Source organism: Moschus berezovskii, chromosome 9 (assembly GCF_049115385.1).
Source record: "Moschus berezovskii isolate FMDL1 chromosome 9, NW_MosBer_1.0, whole genome shotgun sequence".
Taxonomy (NCBI): Eukaryota; Metazoa; Chordata; class Mammalia; order Artiodactyla; family Moschidae; genus Moschus; species Moschus berezovskii.
In genome coordinates, this window is record NC_142468.1 from 38,166,367 (window position 1) to 38,190,667 (window position 24,301).

The 24,301-nt window shown below is 37.2% G+C and overlaps 1 protein-coding gene across 4 annotated transcripts in view; it reads left to right on the forward strand.

The window, feature by feature from the left end:
- Nucleotides 1-24,301, forward strand: part of DDHD1 (DDHD domain containing 1) — an 82,550-nt gene that overhangs the window by 33,913 nt on the left and 24,336 nt on the right. For all 4 annotated transcript variants that reach the window (XM_055436944.2, XM_055436945.2, XM_055436946.2 and 1 more), the window contains 3 exons: nucleotides 339-486; nucleotides 15,955-16,061; nucleotides 17,972-18,078. In XM_055436944.2, the coding sequence (XP_055292919.2) occupies nucleotides 339-486; nucleotides 15,955-16,061; nucleotides 17,972-18,078 (362 nt within the window). The remainder of the gene's footprint in view (nucleotides 1-338; nucleotides 487-15,954; nucleotides 16,062-17,971; nucleotides 18,079-24,301) is intronic.

Genomic DNA, 24,301 nt, shown 5'->3' on the forward strand with positions numbered 1-24,301 from the left:
GCTATTTGGATAATTCATTTTACTTTTTGATTAATAAGTTCTTTAATTAACTTACGTGTGTCATGTTTTGCAAGATGTTTTCCCACTTGTCATTCATCTTTTATCTTTGTTTCATAATATTTTTCTTACAGAGATGTTTTTAATTTTTATGTGTTCAGTTCATCTTTTTTTCTTTTTGCCTTATTGTTTCTGGCTTCACTGTCATGTCTAGTTCAGTACTTTTTATTACAGCTGATCATTCTGTATCTTACAAATTTTATCCCCCCTATTTTTTTCAATATAGTGAAAATGCTATCTCTGTAATAAGTAATAAGCTTAGAACCATGATTTTCCCACAGCATCAAGTAGTGGGACCAGACTTCATAGAGGTTATGTAGAAGAAGCGACATTAGAAGACAAGCCATCTCAGACTACCCATATCGTATTTGTTGTGCATGGCATTGGACAGAAAATGGACCAAGGAAGAATTATCAAAAATACAGCCATGTGAGTGTTTTGATGACTACATTCTCCTTCTAGTCAGAGTCCAAATTTTTGTCCAGGGTATAATATAGTTTAATCATTTTGCCACATGTTTCTCCAGTGCCAGCTACTCTGTTTCAGTTGCAGATGAAGCTTTTGGACCAAATTTTGAGAATGATCATATCTAGGTGTTGATGGTGATATTTATTTGATTTTATTTCCCTCTTAACATGGAGAAGTGAAAGGATAAGAAAGCCTTTTTACTTAATGTATTATTAGTTTACATTAAAGTGAAGTTGAAAGCAAGAAAAAAGTCTAGGTTTAAGTTTCTATGTTAATCTCTGAATTGCAGAAACTGAGAATACTGTATAATTCTGAAAAAGCTAAGAATTGTGTAAGTTGCCAGTTAGCAGCTTAACTTGTCCAATTAATTATAACCAGAGGAAACTAAACCCTAAGTTTTACAGAGAACAAACAGTGGGTGTGTTGCCAACATGCTAGGCAGGTTATTTACCTCAGTTATTTATATTCAGCTTTATTCTAAAAGCTTGTTAATATGTTGTTGAGAGAAGGAATGTTCATATATGAGTTTCAAAAATGTTTAGAACGGTGTGAAAAGGAAATTTTAGAGTTATGGGTTCCGCCACAAACTTGGCTATCAATTTGCAGCCAGTATAAAGAAAAATCTGATCAGATCTATAATGTGATGAGAACAAATTAATTGTTGAGAACACAGTTTATCAGGTTCTGAAATTTCAAGTAAATGTGTTTCTTGAGTCCTGATAAAGCAAATCCTGTATGATACCAGGAACTATGTCCTCAGCAATATCTCTATAATCATACAATGTTGAGTTCTACTTTAGTTTTTATTGTAACACCTTTTAATGCCAGCTGATGGGTTAAAATAAAAGTACAGTTCAATCTGAAAAAAACAAAAATTCTTTGTCAGACACTGCCAGGTCATTCTGATCCTTGTCATTCTCTGTAGCTTGTATTATAGAGATCTCTTCCCTCTGATTCTGATTTTCTTTTCTGATGATTTGTACTTTCCACAATATTTACATTCTTGTGGCAAGATGCTAATCTTCTCCTTGGTTACGTAAGGAATCTGAGAAGTAGGTTTAATAACATGTTCTCTCTGGAGCTGTTCATATTTAGAAAGGTACCAGCTTGATTTCTTTGAGTACAAGTGAGGAAAAACTTAACTCAGAAGGAGGATTTAGTAGTCCATAAATCTGAGAAGTCTAAGATTTGCCAAACAAGTCATCAGAATCCAGTTTCTATCCGCTCTACACGCCTTCATTTTTTAGCTATTTTCAGACATCTCCTGTGGTTCTAGATGTGGTTTATATCATCTTGTATTCGAGTTCAGGAAGAAAAAAGTCTTTTTTGTCCATAAGTCCCTGCTAGTCTATGCATTTTAATGACTGGTAGTATCACCTGCAACTGCCTGAATCTGTACACGGCCATGATCTGATCTGCCAGACTTGTCATCTTTCCATGACATCACCCTTATGGCAGAAAGTGAAGAAGAACTAAAGAGCCTCTTGATGAAGGTGAAAGAGGAGAGTGAAAAAGTCGGCTTAAAGCTCAACATTCAGAAAACTAAGATCATGGCATCCGGTCCCATCACTTCATGACAAGTAGATGGGGAAACAGTGGAAACAGTGGCTGACTTTATTTTTCTGGGCTCCAAAATCACTGCAGATGGTGATTGCAGCCATGAAATTAAAAGATGCTTACTCCTTGGAAGGAAAGTTATGACCAACCTAGACAGCATATTAAAAAGCAGAGACATTACTTTGCCAACAAAGGTCCGTCTAGTCAAGGCTATAGTTTTACCAGTGGTCGTGTATGGATGTGAGAGTTGGACTGTGAAGAAAACTGGGTGCTGAAGAATTGATGCTTTTGAACTGTGGTCTTGGAGAAGACTCTTGAGAGTCCCTTGGACTGCAAGGAGATCCAACCAGTCCATCCTAAAGGAAGTCAGTCCTGAATATTCATTGGAAGGACTGATGCTCAAGCTGAAACTCCAATACTTTGGCCACCTGATGCGAAGAGCTGACTCATTTATAAAGACCCTGATGCTGGGAAAGATTTTTTTTGTTTGTTTGTTTTTGTTTGTTTTGTTTTAACATTTTTTTTTATTTATTTTATTTTTTTTTGTCAGTTTTTTTTTTTTATTTCTAAAAAAGAATTTTATTAAAAAAGCACAAATGCAAAGAAATGAACAGAGGAAAATTTATGCGTCGAACCTGGACTGGTCACTTATGATAATATACATGCTACAATTCCATTTTCTCCAATCATTCCACCTTCACCCTCTCCCGCAGAGTCCCAAAGACTGTTCTAAATGCCTATGTCTCTTTTGCAGTCTCTTATACGGGGTTCAGGTTACCATTTTTCTAAATTCCATATATATGCGTTAATATATGGTATTGATGTTCTTCTTTCTGGCTTACTTCACTCTGTATAATTGGCTCCAATTACATCCACCTCATTAAAACTGATTCAAATGCATTCTTTTTGATGGCTGAGAAATACTCCATTGTGTATATGTGCCAAAGCTTTCTTATCCATTCATCTGCAGATGGACATCTAGGTTGCTTCCATGTCCTGGCTATTATAAACAGTGCTGCAATGAACATTGGAGTACATGTGTCTCTTTCAATTCTGGTTTCCTCGGTGTGTATGCCCAGGAGTGCAATCGCTGGATCATATGGCAGTTCTATTTCCAGTTTTCTGAGGAATCTCCACACTGTTCTCCATAGTGGCTGTACTAGTTTGCATTCCCACCAACAGTGTAAGAGGGTTCCCTTCTCTCCACACCCTCTCCAGCACTTATTACATGTAGACTTTTGGATAGCAGCCATTCTGACTGGTGTGAAATGGTATCTCATTGTGGTTTTGATTTGCATTTCTCTGTTGATGAGGGATGTTGAGCATTTTTTCATGTGTTTATTAGCCATCTTTGTGTCTTCTTTGGAGAAATGTCTGTTTAGTTCTTTGGCCCATTTTTTGATTGGGTCACTTAGTTTTCTGGAATTAAGCTGCAGGAGCTGCTTGTATAATTTGGAGATTAATCCTTTATCAGTTGCTTCATTTGCTATTATTTTCTCCCATTCTGAAGGCTGTCTTCTCACCTTGCTTAGAGTTTCCTTTGCTGTGCAGAAGCTTTTGATTTTAATTAGGTCCCATTTGTTTATTTTTGCTTTTATTTCCACTATTCTGGGAGGTGGGTCTTGGAGGATCCTGCTGTGATTTATGTCGGAGAGTGTTTTGCCTACGTTCTCCTCTAGGAGTTTTATAGTTTCTGGTCTTACATTTAGATCTTTAATCCATTTTGAGTTTATTTTGGTGTATGGTGTTAGGAAGTGTTCTAGTTTCATTCTTTTACAAGTGGCTGACCAGTTTTCCCAGCACCACTTGTTAAAGAGACTGTCTTTTCTCCATTTTATATTCTTGCCTCCTTTGTCGAAGATAAGGTGTCCATAGGAGTGTGGGTTTATCTCTGGGCTTTCTATTTTGTTCCATTGATCTATATTTCTGTCTTTATGCCAGTACCATACTGTCTTGATGACTGTGGCTTTGTAATAGAGCCTGAAGTCCGGCAGGTTAATTCCCCCAGTTCCATTCTTCTTCCTCAAGATTGCTTTGGCTATTCGAGGTTTTTTGTATTTCCATACAAATTGTGAGATTATTTGTTCTAGTTCTGTGAAAAATGTTGTTGGTAGCTTGATAGGGATTGCATTGAATGTATAAATTACTTTGGGTAGTATACTCATTTTTACAATATTTATTCTTCCAATCCACGAACACGGTATATTTCTCCATCTATTCGTGTCCTCTTTGATTACTTTCACTAGTGTTTTATAGTTTTCTATGTACAAGTCTTTTGTTTCCTTAGGTAGATATATTCCTAAGTATTTAATTGTTTTCATTGCAACAGTGAATGGAATAGTTTCCTTAATTTCTCTTTCTATTTTCTCATTATTAGTGTATAGGAATGCAAGGGATTTCTGTGTGTTGATTTTATATCCTGCAACTTTGCTGTAATCATTGATTAGCTCTAGTAGTTTTCTGGTAGAGTCTTTAGGGTTTTCTGTGTAGAGGGTCATGTCATCAGCGAACAGTGAAAGCTTTACTTCTTCTTTTCCAATTTGTATTCCTTTTATGTCTTTTTCTGCTCTGATTGCTGTGGCCAAAACTTCCAGAACTATGTTGAATAGTAGTGGTGAGAGTGGGCACCCTTGTCTTGTTCCTGACTTTAGGGGAAATGCTTTCAGTTTTTCACCATTGAGGATAATGTTTGCTGTGGGTTTGTCATATATAGCTTTTATTATGTTGAGGTATGTCCCTTCAATTCCCACTTTCTGGAGAGTTTTTATCAAAAATGGATGTTGAATTTTGTCGAAGGCTTTCTCTGCATCTATTGAGATAATCATATGATTTTTATTTTTCAGTTTGTTAATGTGGTGTATTACGTTGATTGATTTGCGTATATTGAAGAATCCTTGCATTCCTGGGATAAAGCCCACTTGGTCATGATGTATGATCTTCTTAATGTGTTGTTGGATTTTGATTGCTAGAATTTTGTTAAGGATTTTTGCATCTATGTTCATCAGTGATATTGGCCTATAGTTTTCTTTTTTTGTGGGGTCTTTACCAGGTTTTGGGATTAGGGTGATGGTGGCCTCATAGAATGAGTTTGGAAGTTTCCCTTCCTCAGCTATTTTCTGGAAGAGTTTGAGTAGAATAGGTGTTAGCTCTTCTCTAAATTTTTGGTAGAATTCAGCTGTGAAGCCGTCTGGACCTGGGCTTTTGTTTGCTGGGAGATTTTTGATTACAGTTTCAATTTCCGTGCTTGTGATGGGTTTGTTCAGATTTTCTATTTCTTCCTGGTTCAGTTTTGGAAAGTTGTACTTTTCTAGGAATTTGTCCATTTCTTCCAGGTTATTCATTTTATTGCCATATAATTGCTGATAGTATTCTCTAATAATCCTTTGTATTTCTGTGTTGTCAGTTGTGATCTGTCCATTTTCATTTCTAATTTTATTGATTTGGTTCTTCTCCCTTTGTTTCTTGATGAGTCTGGCTAGTGGTTTGTCAATTTTATTCACCTTCTCAAAGAACCAGCTTTTGGCTTTGTTGATTTTTGCTATGGTCTCTTTTGTTTCTTTTGCATTTATCTCTGCCCTAATTTTTATGATTTCTTTCCTTCTACTGACCCTGGGGTTCTTCATTTCTTCCTTTTCTAGTTGCTTTAGATGTAGAGTTAGGTTATTTAGTTGACTTTTTTCTTGTTTCTTGAGGTATGCCTGTATTGCTATGAACTTCCCCCTTAGCACTGCTTTTACAGTGTCCCAGAGGTTTTGGGTTGTTGTGTTTTCATTTTCATTCATTTCTATGCCTATTTTGATGTCTCTTTTGATTTCTTCTATGATTAGTTCATTATTCAGCAGCGTGTTGTTCAGTCTCCATATGTTGGCACTTTTAACAGTTATTCTCCTGTAATTGAGATCTAATCTTACTGCATTGTGGTCAGAAAAGATGCTTGGAATGATTTCAATTTTTTTGAATTTACCAAGGCTAGATTTATGTCCCAGGATGTGATCTATCCTGGAAAAGTTTCCATGTGCGCTTGAGAAAAAGGTGAAATTCATTGTTTTGGGGTGAAATGTCCTATAGATATCTATTAGGTCTAACTGTTCTATTATATCATTTAAAGATTGTGTTTCCTTGTTAATTTTCTGTTTAGTTGATCTATCCATAGATGTAAGTGGGGTGTTAAAATCTCCCACTATTATTGTGTTATTGTTAATTTCCCCTTTCATACTTGTTAGTAATTGTCTTACATATTGCGGTGCTCCTATGTTAGGTGCATAAATATTTATAATTGTTATATCTTCTTCTTGGATTGATCCTTTGATCATTATGTAGTTTCCTTCTTTGTCTTGTTTCACAGCCTTTGTTTTAAAGTCTATTTTATCTGATATGAGTATTGCTACTCCTGCTTTCTTTTGGTCTCTATTTGCATGGACTATCTTTTTCCAGCCCTTCACTTTCAGTCTGTATGCGTCCCTCGTTTTGAGGTGGGTCTCTTGTAGACAACATATATGGGGGTTTTGTTTTTGTATCCATTCAGCCAGCCTTTGTCTTTTGGTTGGGGCATTCAACCCATTTACATTTAAGGTAATTATTGAAAAGTAGGATCCCGTAGCCATTTTCTTTATTGCTTTGGGTTCAAGTTTATACACTCTTTCTGTGATTCCTGTCTATAGAAGATCCTTTAGCATTTGTTGGAGAGCTGGTTTGGTGATGCTGAATTCCCTCAGCTTTTGCTTGTCTGTAAAGCTTTTGATTTCTCCTTCATATTTGAATGAGATCCTTGCTGGGTATAGTAATCTGGGCTGTAGGTTATTTTCTTTCATCACTTTAAGTATATCTTGCCACTCCCTTCTGGCCTGAAGAGTTTCTGTTGAAAGATCAGCTGTTATCCTTATGGGAATCCCCTTGAGTGTTATTTGCTGCTTTTCCCTTGCTGCTTTTAATATTTGTTCTTTGTGTTTGATCTTTGTTAATTTGATTAATATGTGTCTTGGAGTATTTCGCCTTGGGTTTATCCTGTTGGGGACTCTCTGGATTTCTTGGACTTGGGTGATTATTTCTTTCCCTATTTTAGGGAAGTTTTCAACTATTATCTCCTCAAGTATTCTCTCATGGTCTTTCTTTTTGTCTTCTTCTTCTGGGACTCCTATGATTCGAATGTTGGAGCGTTTAACATTGTCCCAGAGGTCTCTAATATTGTCCTCATTTCTTTTAATTCGTTTTTCTTTTTTCCTCTCTGTTTCATTTATTTCTACAATTCTATCTTCTAGTTCGCTTATCCTGTCTTCTGCCTCTGTTATTCTACTGTTTGTTCCCTCCAGAGTGTTTCTGATCTCATCTATTGCATTATTCATTGTATATTGACTCTTTTTTATTTCTTCTAAGTCCTTATTAAATCTTTCTTCCATCTTCTCAATCCTTTTCTCCAGGTTATTTATCTGTAACTCCATTTTACTTTCAAGATTTTGAATCATTTTCACCATCAAAATTCGAAATTCTTTATCAGGTAGATTCCCTATATCTTCTTCTTTTGTTTGTGTTGGTGGGCAATTATCTTGTTCCTTTACTTGCTGGGTATTTCTCTGCCTCTTCATCTTGCTTGCTTGGGGTGTCCTTTCCCTCTTCTTGCAGTTTGTGGAGTTCTCTTTATTATGTAGTTTCTTCGCTGTGTGTGGGGTTGGACAGGTGACTTGTCCGGGTTCCCTGGTTAGGGAAGCATGTGTCAGTGTTCTGGTGGGTGGAGCTGGATTTCTTCTCTTTCCTTTAGAAGACAATGGGCTACTTTTCTGGGAGCCTGATATCCTCTGCCAGTATTCAGAAGTTGTTTTGTGGACTTTACTCCACGTTCAAATGTTCTTCTGATGAATTTGTGGGGAAGAACGTGGTCTCGCCGTCTTGTTCCTTCCTCCCCAGAACACTGGATTCTTATATTCCACTTGGTCGTGGAGTATCTCTTCCCAGCTGCTCCAGCAAGACGCAGCCGCTGCAGCTTACCTTGGACGAGGGGTATCTCCTCAAGGCCGCCCCTCCTGCTTTGAATGTGGATCAGCTCCTCCCGGCCCTCCGGTGCCCAAGCAGCCACCGCCTCCTGGACGTGGTACAGCTCCTCTCGGCCACCGCCCTAACCCTGGGCGCGGGGCAGCTCCTCTCAGCCACGATTCTGCACGTGGTCGGTTGCTCCGGGAGCCGGGCGTCTCTCGCGTCTGCGCCGCCGGGAGCCGGGCGTCTCTCGCGTCTGCGCCGCCGGGAGCCGGGCGTCTCTCGCGTCTGCGCCGCCGGGAGCCGGGCGTCTCTCACGTCTGATGCTGGGAAAGATTGAAGGCAGGAGGAGAAGGGAATGACAGAGGATGAGATGATTGGATGGCATCACCGACTCAATGGACATGAGTTTGGGTAAACTCCGGGAGTTGGTGATGGACAGGGAGGCCTGGCGTGAACTGACTGAACTGACACCCTAGGATCAGATAACCATAGGGAGAGGTAGAGCCATATTATAAAGAATAAAATATCTAGGAATAAGTTTAATAAAGAAGTGTAAGATTTGTACACTAAAAACTATAATATACCATTGAAAGAAATTAAAGAAGACTTAAATAAATGGAAAAGAGAACCCACATTTGTGGATTAGAAGATTAATGTTATTAAGATGGCAATACTTCCTAAATAGATCTAAGGATTCATCACAATTCCTATTAAAATTTCACCTGTCATTTTTTGCAGAAATTGGCAGGCTGATTCTAAATTTTGCATGGAAATGCAAGTGACTCAGAATAGCCAATACAGTCTGGAGAAAGAATAAAGATGAAGGACTTTGCAATAATTTGCTATAAAGCTACAGTAGTCAAGACACTGTGGTACACATTGGTGTCAAAATAGACCTAGATCAATGGAAAAGAATTAAGAGTTTGATTGACTGATTTTTCAACGAGTGCCAAAATAATGCAATGAGTAAGAAATAGCCTTTTAACAAGTGGTGCTAGGACACCTGGATATCTGCCTGCAAAAGAATGAAGTTAAAAGGAAGAAATGAAGAACCCCAGGGTTAGTAAAAGGAAAGAAATCTTAAAAATTAGGGCAGAAATAAATGCAAAAGAAACAAAAGAGACCATAGCAAAAATCAACAAAGCCAAGAGCTGGTTCTTTGAGAAAGTAAATAAAATTGACAAACCACTAGCCAGACTCATCAAGAAACAAAGGGAGAAAAACCATATCAGTAAAATTAGAAGTGAAAATGGAGAGATAACAACAGACAACACAGAAATACAAAGGATCATTAGAGGCTACTATCAGCAATTATATGCCAATAAAATGGACAACTTGGAAGAAATGGACAAATTCTTAGAAAAGTGCAACTTTCCAAAACTGAACCAGGAAGAAATAGAAAATCTTAACAGACCCATCACAAGCACGGAAATTGAAACTGTAATCAGAATCTTCCGGCAAAAAAAAGCCCAGGTCCAGACGGCTTCACAGCTGAATTCTACCAAAAATTTAGAGAAGAGCTAACACCTATCCTACTCAAACTCTTCCAGAAAATTGCAGAGGAAGGTAGACTTCCAAACTCATTCTGTGAGGCCACCATCACCCTAATACCAAAACCTGACAAAGATACCACCAAAAAGAACTACAGGCCAATATCACTGATGAACATAGATGCAAAAATCTTTAACAAGATTCTAGCAATCAGAATCCAGCAGCACATTAAAAAGATCATACATCATGACCAAGTGGGCCTTATCCCAGGAATGCAAGGATTCTTCAATATCCGCAAATCAGTCAATACACCACCTTAACAAAATGAAAAATAAAAACCATATGATTATCTCAATAGATGCAGAGAAAGCCTTTGACAAAATTCAGCATCCATTTATGATAAAAACCCTCCAGAAGGCGGGAATAGAAGGAACATTCCTCAACATAATAAAAGCTATATATGACAAACCCACAGCAAACATTATCCTCAATGGTGAAAAATTGAAAGCGTTTCCCCTAAAGTCAGGAACAAGAGAAGGGTGCCCACTCTCACCACTACTATTCAACATAGTTTTGGAAGTTTTGGCCACAGCAATCAGAGCAGAAAAAGACATAAAAGGAATTCAAACTGGAAAAGAAGAAGTAAAACTCTCACTCTTTGCAGATGACATGATCCTCTACACAGAAAACCCTAAAGACTCTACCAGAAAATTGCTAGAGCTAATCAATGAATATAGTAGAGTTGCAGGATATAAAATCAACACACAGAAATCCCTTGCATTCCTATACACTAATAATGTGAAAATAGAGAAATTAAGGAAACAATACCATTCACCGTTGCAATGAAAAGAATAAAATACTTAAGAATATATCTACCTAAAGAAACAAAATACCTATATATAGAAAACTATAAAACACTGGTGAAAGAAATCGAGAGGACACTAATAGATGGAGACATATACCGTGTTCATGGATTGGAAGAATAAATACTGTGAAAATGAATATATTACCAAAGTAATTTATAAGTTCAATGCAATCCCTATCAAGCTACCAATGGTGTTTTTCACAGAGCTAGAACAAATAATTTCACAATTTGTATGGAAATACAAAAAACCTCGAATAGCCAAAGCAATCTTGAGAAAGAAGAATGGAACTGGGGGATCAACCTGCCGGACTTCAGGCTCTACTACAAAGCCACAGTCATCAAGACAGTATGGTACTGGCATAAAGACAGAAATATAGATCAATGGAACAAAATAGAAAGCCCAGAGATAAATCCATGCACCTGTGGACACCTTGGAGAAGGAAATGGCAACCCACTCCAGTGTTCTTGCCTGGAGAATCCCAGGGATGGGGGAGCCTGGTGGGCTTCCGTCCGTGGGGTCACACAGAGTCGGACATGACTGAAGTGACTTAGCAGCAATAGTAGCAGCATGGACACCTTATCTATCAAAGGAGGCAAGAATATTCAATAGACAAAAGACAATCTCTTTAACAAGAGGTGCTGGGAAAACTGGTCAACCACTTGTAAAAGAATGAAACTAGAACACTCCGTAACACCATACACAAAAATAAACTCAAAATGGATTAAAGATCTAAATGTAAGACCAGAAACTATAAAACTCCTAGAGGAGAACATAGGCAAAACACTTTCCAACATACATCACAGCAGGATCCTCCATGACCCACCTCCCAGAACATTGGAAATAAAAGCAAAAATACACAAATGGGACCTAATTAAAATTAAAAGCTTCTGTACAGCAAAGGAAACTATAAGCAAGGTAAAAAGACAGCCTTCAGAATGGGAGAAAATAATAGCAAATGAAGCAACTGACGAAGAATTAATCTCAAAAATATACAGGCAACTCCTGCAACTCAATTCCAGAAAAATAAACGACCCAATCAAAAAATGGGCCAAAGAACTTAACAGACACATGAAAAGATGCTCAACATCACTCATAATCAGAGAAATGCAAATCAAAACCACAATGAGGTACCATTTCACGCCAGTCAGAATGGCTGCTATCCAAAAGCCTACAAGCAATAAATGCTGGAGAGGGTGTGGAGAAAAGGGAACCCTCTTACACTGTTGGTGGGAATGCAAACTAGTACAACCACTATGGAGAACAGTGTGGAGATTCCTCAAAAAACTGGAAATAGAACTGCCATACGACCCAGCAATCCCACTCCTGGGCATACACACCAAGGAAACAAGAATTGAAAGAAACACATGTACTCCAGTGTTCATTGCAGCACTGTTTATAATAGCCAGGACATGGAAACAACCTAGACGTCCATCTGCAGACGAATGGATAAGAAAGCTGTGGTACATATACACAATGGAGTATTACTCAGCCATTAAAAAGAATACATTTGAATCAGTTCTAATGAGATGGATGAAACTGGAGCCTATTATACAGAGTGACATAAGCCAGAAAGAAAAACACCAATACAGTATACTAACTCATATATATGGAATTTAGAAAGATGATAACCCTGTATACGAGACAGCAAAAGAGACACAGATGTATAGTACAGTCTTTTGGACTCTATGGGAGAGGGCAAGGGTGGGATGATTTGGGAGAATGGCATTGAAACATGTATATTATCAAATGTGAAACGAATTGCCAGTCCAGGTTCGATGCGTGATACAGGATGCTCGGGGCTGGTGTACTGGGATGAACCAGAGGGATGGGATGGGGAGGGAGGTGGGAGTGGGGTTCAAGATGGGGAACACATGTACACCCAGGGCAGATTCATGTCAATGTATGGCAAAACCAATACAATAATGTAATTAGCCTCCAATTAAAATAAGTTAATTAATTTAAAAAAAAAGAATGAAGTTAAAACCCTGCCTTATACCACATATAAAAGTTAATTCAAAGTGAATCAAATACCTAAATATAGAGGTTAAAACTGTTAGAAGAAAATATAGGAGTAAATCTTTGTGATCTTGAATTGGGCAGTGGTATCTGAGATATAACATTAAAGGTAAAAGCCACTGAAGGGACTTCCCTGGTGGTCCAGTGGTTAAAATCTACCTTGCAATGCAGGGAACATGGTTGGTGAACTAAGATGCCACATGCTGCAGGACAGCTAAGCCCATGTGCCTCAAGTAGAGAATCTTGCCCTTCAACAAAAGACCCTACTTGTCCCAACAAAGATCCCACGTGCTTCAACTAAGACCCAATGCAGCCAAATAAATATTAATAAATAAAAAAAAAAATAACAGAACTGGACATGGAACAACAGACTGGTTCCAAATAGAAAAAGGAGTACGTCAAGGCTGTATATTGTCACCCTCCTTATTTAACTTATATGCACAGTACATCATGTGAAATGCTGGGCTGGAAGAAGCACAAGCTGGAATCAAAGTTGCCAGGAGAAATATCAATAACCTCAGATATGCAGATGACACTACCCTTATGGCAGAAAGTGAAGAGGAACTCAAAAGCCTCTTGATGAAAGTGAAAGAGGAGAGTGAAAAAGTTGACTTAAAGCTAAGCATTCAGAAAACTAAGATCATGGCATCCTGTCCCATCACTTCATGGGAAATAGATGGGGAAACAGTGTCAGACTTTATTTTTCTGGGCTCCAAAATCATTGCAGATGCTGATTGCAGCCATGAAATTAAAAGACGCTTACTCCTTGGAAGGAAGGTTATGACAACCTAGACAGCATATTAAAAAGCAGAGACATTACTTTGTCAACAAAGGTTCGTCTAGTCAAGGCTATGGTTTTTCCAGTGGTCATGTATGGATGTGAGAGTTGGACTATAAAGAGAGCTGAGCGCCGAAGAATTGATGCTTTTGAACTGTGGTGTTGGAGAAGACTCTTGAGAGTCCCTTGGACTGCAAGGAGATCCAACCAGTCCATTCTAAAGATCAGTCCTGGGTGTTCATTGGAAGAACTGATGCTAAAGCTGAAACTCCCATACTTTGGCCACCTCATGTGAAGAGTTGACTCTTTGAAAAAGACCCTGTTGCTGGGAGGGATTGAAGGCGGGAGGAGAAGGGGATGACAGAGGATGAGATGGCTGGATGGCATCACTGACTTGATGGACATGGGTTTGGGTAAACTCCGGGAGTTGGTGACGGACAGGGAGGCCTGGTGTTCTGCGATTCATGGGGTCGCAAAGAGTTGGACACGACTGAGCAACTGAACTGAACTGAAAAAAAAATAAGGAACAAAAATTGGGCTTTGTCAAAAATTTAAAATTCTAGTTTTTCAAATAACATTATCAAGGAAGTTAACGACAACCCACAAAATGGTAGAAACACAAATCATATCTGATAAGGGTCTAGCATTTAGCATATATAAAGAATATCTACAATTCAATAATTAACTAAATAAATACCCCAATTTTTTAAGTGGGTGAATAATTTGAATGAACGTTTGTCCAAATAAAATATATAGATGGTCCATAAACACATGAAAAGATACTCAGTATTGTTAGTCATTAAGGAATTGCAATTCAAAACCACAGAGAGATATCACTTCCTGTTGACTACAATGACTCTTATCAAAAATATAGAAAATAACAAATATTAGCAAGGATGTTAAAAAAAAAAAAAAAAGAACCCTCATATGTTGTTGATGGGATTGTAAAATAGTACAGCTGCTTTGGAAAACAGTTTGGCACTTTCCTCAGAAAAGTTAAAGGTGGAGTTAACATGTGAGCCAGCAATTCTACTTCTTGGTGTATACCCAAGAGAATTGAAAACATGTATTTGCAGAAAAACTTCTTAATATTCACTGCAGCGTTATTTATAATAGCCCTCCCCATAAAAACTAAATGTCCATCTACTGGTGAATGGATAAACAGAAGTGATATATTTATACAGTAGAATGTCATTCAGCCTTAAAAAGCAACGAAAAACTGATTCATGATACAACATGGATGAACCTTGAAACATTATGCTAAGTGAAAGAAGCCAGACACAAAAGACCATATATTAAAGATGTTATTTATCTGAAAAATCCAGAATAGGCAAGTTCATGGAGACAAAGTACATTTATGGTGTCAGGGCCTAGAGGGAAGAATTATGGGATTTGACTACTCTGGGTAGAATGTTTCTTATGGGAATAATTAAAGTGTTCTGAACTTAGTGGTGTTGGTTGTACAACTCAATGATACTAAAAGTCACTGAATTGTTTAAAAAAAAAAAAAAAAAGTAAGTAAAAGCTACCAAGGTCATGTCTAAAAGGCACAGAAGTAAATTTTAAGAGACTCACTGACCAGAAAGGAAATGATTTAAGCATCAGTAAGGATAATAACTACAATGGGTTAGAATAGTTCAAATATGTTTTAAAGCTATGAGTTAGTAATAATGTCAAAAAATATAAAACCTCTTAACAACTCAGTATTTAATTGTTAATAATAGAGAAGAATTAACCATTTATCCTGCCTTTTCTCAGTTTATACAGAAACTATTTGATTGTATCACAAGGCAGCAAGTATTTGATGTGGGGAAATTTCTCTTTCCTGAGGTGTAAGGAGTGGTGAGATTTAAAAAGCACTTTTTTGCAACCATAGTAAATTAGTGGAGCTAAGCAGTGATCACAGCATTTGCTAGTATCACCAGAAAAAGAGAAAACAAGGTATATACATATATCTATGGAGTAGTAGTCTAACCATAACAATAGAACTTGAATCTAATCAGGCCCCTGTATCTCACCACCAAATAGGCAACAAGAAGCACATTAAGGAACTCTATGGGGATGCAGTCATTAAAAATTAGACTGAGAAACTCTGCAGGACATAAAAAGAATTACAAAGCCAAAAAAGAGAGAGAGGGATGTATAGATTAAAAGACACTTAAGAGACATCTACCAGTTGCAATGCATGGGCTGTATTTGGAGTTCAGTTCAAAAGTTTAAAAAAAGATTTTGATGTACCTTAATTTTCAAAGTAGAATTTAAAAACCTATATTGTGTGGAGAACAAGTAGAGAAATAGATGAAAGAAGACAGGCCACAATGTGCTAATTATTTAGAGGTAGGGTATTTTATTAGGAGGGCATAGCAGTGCACTCCAGTATTCTTGCCAGGAGAATACCATGGACAGAGGAGCCTGGCCAGCTACAGTCCATAGGGTCACAGAATCGGACATGACTGAAGTGACTTAACACACACACACACAGGGTACTTTATTATATATTATTCCCTCCACTAAAGACTTATAATTTAGAATAGAGTATCAAATCTTAAAATAATTGCAATCAGAAATGACAAATTTAAGAAAACAGTTTTGAAATGAAGGTGTCCTGGTATTAATGTAGCAGTAATTTAAACATAATTGGACAGAGTTATAAGCAATTTGGAAGTGTTATGATTGAAGGCATTTTATACCATGTAAACGCGTATGTGAAGTTGCTCTGATAGAATTTTGTTTTGGTTTGGTTTTTTTAAGGATGAGAGAGGCTGCAAGAAAAATAGAAGAAAGGCATTTTTCCAACCACGCAACACATGTTGAATTTCTGCCTGTTGAGTGGCGGTCAAAACTTACTCTGGATGGAGGTACATTTTGTTTAAAAATTAAATGATTTAGTCAGTGGGGATGAAGTGTTTTTATTTGTCTTGAGGTATACTCACTCTTTGTTCTAGATTATTTAGGAAAATAAAATCTATTTTTTAAAAAAATAAATAATTATATTGACTTAACGTCATTCTGGACCACCATATAGATTTCTCTAATAGTACAGTTTTCATGAATGTCTTTTGACAGAAAAATGACTTGTCAATACTTCTAAAGCATTTGTCTACAATTTCATGTGAGCTTACAGTTTCTTCCTGATAATTTTCCTCCCTTGTATTTGGAAGATAAAATCTTAGGTTTTTTGTTTTATTGTCATTCCTGCATTCTTTGGGCTAATGAATTTTACTCTAACACAGAGAAATTACATAAAATATGCATCTTTCTTTCACAATAAGTTTTGCCCTTTGAATATTAAAACCATTAAAATAGAATGTTTAGGTGGATGCTTTTGAACTGTGGTGCTGGAGAAGACTTTTGAGAATCCCTTGGACAGCAAGGAGATCAAACCAGTCAATCCTAAAGGAAGTCAGTCCTGAATATTCATTGAAAGGACTGATGCTAAAGCTGAAGCTCCAATACTTTGGCCACCTGATGTGAGGAGCGAACTCATTGGAAAAGACCCTGATGCTGGGAAAAATTGAGGGCCCAAGGAGAAGGGGATGACTGAGGATGAGATAGTTGGATGGCATGACACGAGTTTATGCAAACTCTGGGAGATAGTGAAGGATAAGGAAGCCTGGCATGCTGCAGTCCAGGGAGTTGCAAATAGTTGGACATGACTGAGCAACTGAACAACGACAAAACAGAATAAGAGAAGATATTTACAAATGATATGACCAATAAGGGATTAATATCCCACAGCTTATATAACTTGACATCAAGAAAAACAGCCCAGTTAAAAAATGAGCAGACCTGAAGAATATATACAAATGGCCAAAAGACATTTGCAAAGATGTTAACGTCGTTAATCATTAGAGAAATTCACACCTGTCAGAATGACTATCATCAATAAGAACACAACAATGGAGGCTTCTCAATGTACTAAAAATAGAGCTACCAAATGATCGGGCATCTCCACTCCTGAGTATATATCGGGAAAAAAGAAAAATGAAAATACTAATTAAAAAAGTTACGTGCACCCCAATGTTGATAGCAGCATTATTTATAATAGCAAAGGTATGGAAGTAACCTCACTGTCCATCAACAGATAAATGGATAAAGATGTATATATACATCATAAAAAACAATGAAATTTTTCCATTTGCACTGACATGAATGGACTTGCAGGATATTATGCTAAATGAAATAAGACAAAGACAAATGCTGTATGATATCACTTATACATGGAATCTTTAAAAAAAAAAAAAAAGCAAACTTGTGAATATAACAGAAACAGAACAAACAGATGGTTACCAGGAAGAGAGGGACAAGAAAGGGGATTGAGAAGTACAAACAACTGCATATAAAATAAATAAGCTGCAGGGCATATTGTATAAAACAAGGATGATAGCCAATATTTTACAATAACTAAATGGGGTATAACCATTTAAAAATTTTGAATTACTGTGTTCATCTGAAGCTTATTGTACGTCAGCTGAACATCAGTAAATTTTTTTTAATCAAAAAAGAAAGATCCTTTGCTTGTTCCTGTTTTAAAGGAAATATTTTCAATCTTTCAGCACCAATAAGTACATTGATGTTTGTGGTAGTTAAATACCCTTCATCATTTTTCAGTTAACAAATAGTAAAATTTCAAGACAGTAAGTTTCATCAGATTCAAAGACAGTCTTGAATATTTAAATTTTAATATAAAACACTTTGGGAATGTATTTTTTTCACTGTTCTTTCCCTAAAATTATCTTCTCTTAGTTCATTTTTTTTTAACTTGTAGACACTGTTGATTCCATTACTCCAGACAAAGTGCGAGGTTTAAGGGATATGTTAAACAGCAGTGCAATGGACATAATGTATTATACTAGCCCACTATATAGAGATGAAGTAAGTATCATGATTATCTTGTTGCTATTGCGTATTTTTTAGAGTGATAGCTTGTGTGCTAAATTTTAACATTTTATGTTCTCTTTTGTTTTATAAGCAAATGAGAAATTATAGCCTCTATTTCATAGTTCATTTGATAGTCTTAAACTGCCCATTGGGATCCTTAATGTTGTAACATGATAACAATATTGTAACATGATAATCTTAGAAGTGAGAGTTTGGTTAGAAAATAGCTCTGTGAAAATATGTCAGTTTTCATAAATCTGATTAATATCTTTGAGTATTGTCCTCACAAAAGTTTTAGACACTTAAGAGTTTTGTATATAATAGGCCTACTTTTATTGTGTCATTTCTATAGTGGATTTGTATAGATCTCAAATGGTAATGGTGCTCATACATCACAAAAGTAACCCTAAAGGGGGTGAGGGAGTGAAAGTTTAATCAGAGGGATGAGAGAATTTCTGTGAATGTAATTTGTCACTTCATTGGTAAGAGAAAAAGAATTCTGTTTCATGGAAAAAGCAGTGTTAAGTACCTAACATGTATTAACTTGTTTAATTCTTACCTATGAAGTCAGTATGATTAGTATCTTCATCTGAAGGATGAAGAAACTAGTGTAAGGAGTAATTGCCAGTAGAGCAGCTGTGCTGCTCCAAGCCAATCCATTGTGGATTTTGTTCATTCACATTCATTCCCTAACTTAATCAAAGATATCTTTTATATATCTATAGAAACATGTTTGCTTAGTTGCCATAGTTCCTTCTCTTCCAACTACCATTCCCTTAGGATTTTTCTTTATTTCTCTTTCTATATCCCCCATTGCCATATGCCAGTATTGGGCAAAGTTTGCCTTGATCTATTTCAAAACTGTAAAAGCAGCTACGGCTTCTCAGGTGGTGCAGTGACAAAGAAACCTCCTGCCAATGCAGGAGATGCAGGTTTGATCCCTGAATCAGGAAAATCCCCTGGAATAGGAAATGGCAACCAGCTCCAGTATTCTTGCCTGGAAAATCCCATGGTCAGAGGAGCCTGGCAGGCTACAGTCCATGGGATTGCAAAGAGTTGGACATTACTGAGCGACTGAGCAGACACACACAAGAGCTGTAAGCAGAACTGCTCTTCTGGACTTTGTTGTTCAGTCACTCAGTCATGTCTGACTCTTTTCAACCTCATGGACTGCAACACTCCGGGCTTCTCTGTCCTTCACTGTCTCCCTGAGCTTGTTCAAACTCATGTCCTTTGAGTCAACAATGCCATCCAACCATCTCATCCTCTGGACTTAATTCTGATCAAAAAGGTAGGCCAGTCAGTGAAATAGAATTCTAATAATTTCCATGTTTATAGGCCTTTATAGTGTACAGTGGGTATTGAACTATAGTATTGCAAGTAAACCAGTGAGTGAAGGAAAAGGGAAAGAGAAGGGCTGAAAGCATATTACTGTACACACACACAGTTGGTAGTATCCCTAACAAGGTATCCTGAGTCTTCAAGACTAACATGTTCTGAGTCATGTCCTCCAAAAGTAGTGTGTGCTTTTTAAAAGTTGGCATTAATATCCAGGAAAACTAGAAAGGGAAAACTCACATTCAGACTTCTGGCCATTAGCGAATGATGACTGAGAAAGTGATCACTTTTTATTTTGCTTTTGTATCTTCAAAGATATTCTCCTCAGAATGGAATTGAGTAAAACAGATATTCTATAGGAGAAGGGAACTGATAGCTAATGGAAGTGAAATGGAAGGAGAACACCCAGGGCTTTAAATTAGTTGGTTTTTTGATCCAGTTGAATTTAATGGAAAAGCACTGAGAACTTGTGTCTGAGATTCATCAGCAATCTTCAGCTGTGTTTCCGAAACATACCTAGTTAGAACAATCACTTGTGGTGCCTGTTAAAAATACCCCCATGGGGGGCATTGGAGTTGATGATATTAATGTGAATTTATGTTTTGAAAACAAGTGGGTGTATGTAGATAACATCTATATATTTAAGCATACATATTTAAACATATGTATATGTTTATGCATGTATTTCCTACCTCTGTCCACTGAAAGGACCAAGAAGCAGACACCCCAACTTAATGAACACACCTAGCACCCAGATCTTTGCCTAGTACTGTTACTCCCCACTAAGAAAAAGTAGAGTTCATGGCTTCCAGGACTAGGGCAGGAGAGGTTCAAGTCAAAACTGGAAGAACTTGTTTTGACAGAAGGTGGAAAACTACTCAAAAGAATGATGTGGCAAGACGCGTGGACACAGAATGACTTAAAGAAGCAGATCCCACTGACCAAATCTGGAAGAATTTGAACACCAAAATAATTAAGTAAATATTATTACTTATTGTAGGCTTCCCAGGTGGTTCAGTGGTAAAGAATCCACCCGCAATGCAGGAGACTTGGAGTCAATCCCTGGATTGGGAAGATTCCCTGGAGAAGGAAATGGCAACCCCTCCAGTTTTCTTGCCTGGAGAACCCCATGGACAGAGGAGCCTGGTAGGCTATACAGTCCATGGGGTCACGAAGTGTTAGACACGACTTAGCAACTAAACAGCTATTACTTATTGTAAGGAATTATTAGTATATTTTATAGAATTATAATAAGGTTAATGTACTTAAGAATTTTAAATCATTGAAAAATTTGTAAGTTCTTATCGCTTATAAGTAGATAAACAAATTGGGGAGAAGAGAGGTCCTTTGCTTACAGTAGAATGCCCAGGGGTTACTAGTAAGTGTGGAAGGAAAGCTGGAGTTGGAAAGGTCTTATTTTGCAGCCATCATGATAGGATCAGGCAGAGTCATCAGTGAATGCTAAAATGAGGGTAGTTGTTTGATGCGGAACAGAATATTTGCATAGTCTTAAAGTGTATCCTCTCGACTGCTTTTAGTTTAAAAATAATGAAGGACTTCCCTGGCAGTTTTGTGGTTAAGACTCCATGTTTCCACTGCAAGGGACGTGGGTTTAATCCCTGGTTGGGGAACTTAAGATCTCGCATGCTGCACAACCAAGGGAAAACAAAAGATCTTTAAACAACACGAACTTAATCATGTCACTCCCTGGGTTAAAATCTTGGTTGACTCTCATTAGAATAAAACCATAATTAAAGAAAAAAACAGAATGGCTTTTAAAAAAAATGAAGGTATACAGTGGAAAAATCACAACACCTTTATAGGTTGTTTCTAAGGGACATCCAGAGGCGAACACAGCTTAATTTATGCAGCATTCCAATTAGGAGGAAACGTCACATGAATGTAAAATGAGGATGTTGTAATTTAAAAGTAGGAATTGAGGCTGTATTATTTTTAAATGTTAATATAATAAGGAAAAGAATGGCTGTGGAAAATGTTTCAGAGAGAGAAGATTAGAGAGATATGATAGTTAATTTTAACTTCTCATACTAAACTATATACTGTACTGGATCAGAGAAAACGCTACAAAGGATATTATTAGATCAACTGACAAAATCTGAATGGGACTAGATTAGATGAAATATATGAATGTGAATTATGAACTTGATAACAGCACTGTGCTTGTTATGACATATACACTGGAGTATTTAGGAGTAAAAGACCATGAAATACGTAACATATCCTTTAATAGGTCACAAAAAAGTTCTGTGTGTGTTAATAGAAACAGAACAAATGATAAGGCAAATAGAAAAATGTTCATATTAGGTGAATCTTGGATAAAGCCTGTGAAAGATCTTTGTACAGTTTTTTATTTTGCAACGTTTTATAAATTTGAAATTACTCCCAAATGAAAAGTTACAAAAAAGAAACTAAAAAAATACTTCCGCAGGTTCCTTCTCTGGAGATCCTGACTCAGTGGGTCTGAGATAGAGCCTGGGAATTTGTGTTGTTGACAGTTCCGCCAGTGATACCATCAGAAAAGTTTGGCAAACATCGCTTAAGTCATTGTGAAGAATGAAAGAAGATAAAAAAGACTTAGTGAGAAGTGGGCAAAAATTGTTCTTATTCTTTAAAAAGGAAAGCTGATTCTGCAAATCAAAGTTCATCTAACACAAGGCTGGTGTTAGGCAGGGCTTCCCTGATAGCTCAGTTGGTAAAAAATCCGCCTGCAATGCGGGAGACCTGGGTTCAATCCCTGGTTCGGGAAGCTCCCCTGGAGAAGGGAAAGGCTACCCACTCCAGTATTCTGGCCTGGAGAATTACATGAACTGTTTGGTCCATGGGATCTCAAAGAGACACAACTGAGCGACTTTCACTCCTTGGTGTTAGGCAATATCTAGGCTGAATTATTTTTCAATAGTGTATATTTCCTAAGGGAAGTAATGACAAATAACAGCCAGCAGCGATTCTGTAGGATTAAGGCCCGTCTGATGAATAAACGGTTTATTTGATAGGCATAAGAGCCTTTTTCCTCTTCCTCTCAGCCTTTGTAGTCAAATAGATGCAGTTTTTAAATCTGCCACTTAACTAGCTTAAATAAAATTTCTCAATTTCTCAGCTTCCTCACTTAAAATAGACATAAACTACACAATTGATAAAAATTATCATGGGGCTTCCCCCATGGCTCAGCAGTAAAGAATTCGCCTGCAATGCAGGAGACACGGTTTTGATCCCTGGATCAGGAAGATACCCTGGAGGAGGGCATGACAACCCACTCCAGTATTCTTGCCTGGAGCATCCCATGGACAGAGGAGCCTGGTGGGCTACAGTCCATAGGGTCAGAAAGAGTCAGACACAACTGAAGCAACTTAGTACACAAAGATTGTCGTGAGGATCAAAGATATTATAATATAGTCTCTAGTACAATTCTTTGTACTTAGATTTTCAAGTTGTAATTAAGTATATATCTGTCTTTATGTATTTCAAGGGCTACCATTTTAAAAAAGGAATAGATTTACTCTGTTAATTCTAGAAAGTAAAATAAGGATCGTGAATTGAAAATACGGAAAGGAACATGTTTGATTATTCAGTGAAGAACTGTATAATAACTAAAGCTGCCTTAAAATACAGAAGTGTTACAAGGAAAAAAAATTGTAGATAATGTAAGCTGATGGATTTTAACTAAACTTACTGTGTAATCATTTCACAGTATATATCTATATCAAATCATTACATTGTACACCTGAAACTTACACAATGTATATCTCAATTATATCTTGATAAAACTGGGGGAAAAAAATTTTTTTTAAATAGAAGTGACCATTTCTGGATAAAGGTACTCACTGAGGTAGATGCTAAGCTTTACACGGGTGTTACTGAAGGGACTTTTATCTTCACAGGAGTTAGAATTAAATCATCTCTGAGGCCACTTTTCACTCAGATTTCTTCAATGCTCATGCTGCTGCTGCTGCTGCTAAGTCACTTCAGTCGTGTCCGACTCTGTGTGACCCCATAGACGGAAGCCCACCAGGCTCCCCTGTCCCTGGGATTCTCCAGGCAAGAACACTGGAGTGGGTTGCCATTTCCTTCTCCAATGTGTGAAAGTGAAGTCGCTCAGTCATGTCCAACCCTTAGCAACCCCACGGACTGCAGCCTATCAGGCTCCTCCACTCATGGGATTTTCTAGGCAAGAGTACTGGAGTGGCTTGCCATTGCCTTCTCTGTCAATGCTCATGGGAGGACCCTAATTAGTGATTGTGCACTAAAAAGTTGTGCTTCAGGGAAAATTTTATATACTGAACAGTACTTCTCAGGTCATACTTTCTGAGGACCAGTTTTTGTTTTTAAAGGAACTACAATCTATCAAGACATAATTAGAGAGCCTTTGGCTCTTTTCTTCAACCCTAAATAAAGTAACATGAAAACTCCAGAGAAAACTGTTACCTCTCATGTGCAACAGAACTGTCTTTTCAATGGCTTTTTAAAAATGAAGAACTAAAAGAATTGTCATGGTCCTATCATGCCATTGCTATTTGAAAATTGTTTAATTGATGTATATGACTAAAACTCTAAATTATTTTTTCTCATTAAAATTTCCTGAAGGAGAGAGAAGGACAAATGACTAATTATGTTCTTCAGCTATATTTTAGGTGTAAAGAATCTCTCTTGAAACTGCTGGATTTTTTTCCTTTTTGGTTGACTTGATAAATTTTAATTTTTGAGCAATGGTTATGAAAATTAGAAACTTTTAAACTTTTGAGGAGCCATCTAATGCTTTCTCTGTGTGAGAGGCTAGCTGAATTGATTAGATAATATTGTAGAGTTAATAAAATTAAGATAATAGGGTATATCATTAATCTTGGTTCAGATATCCCAAATG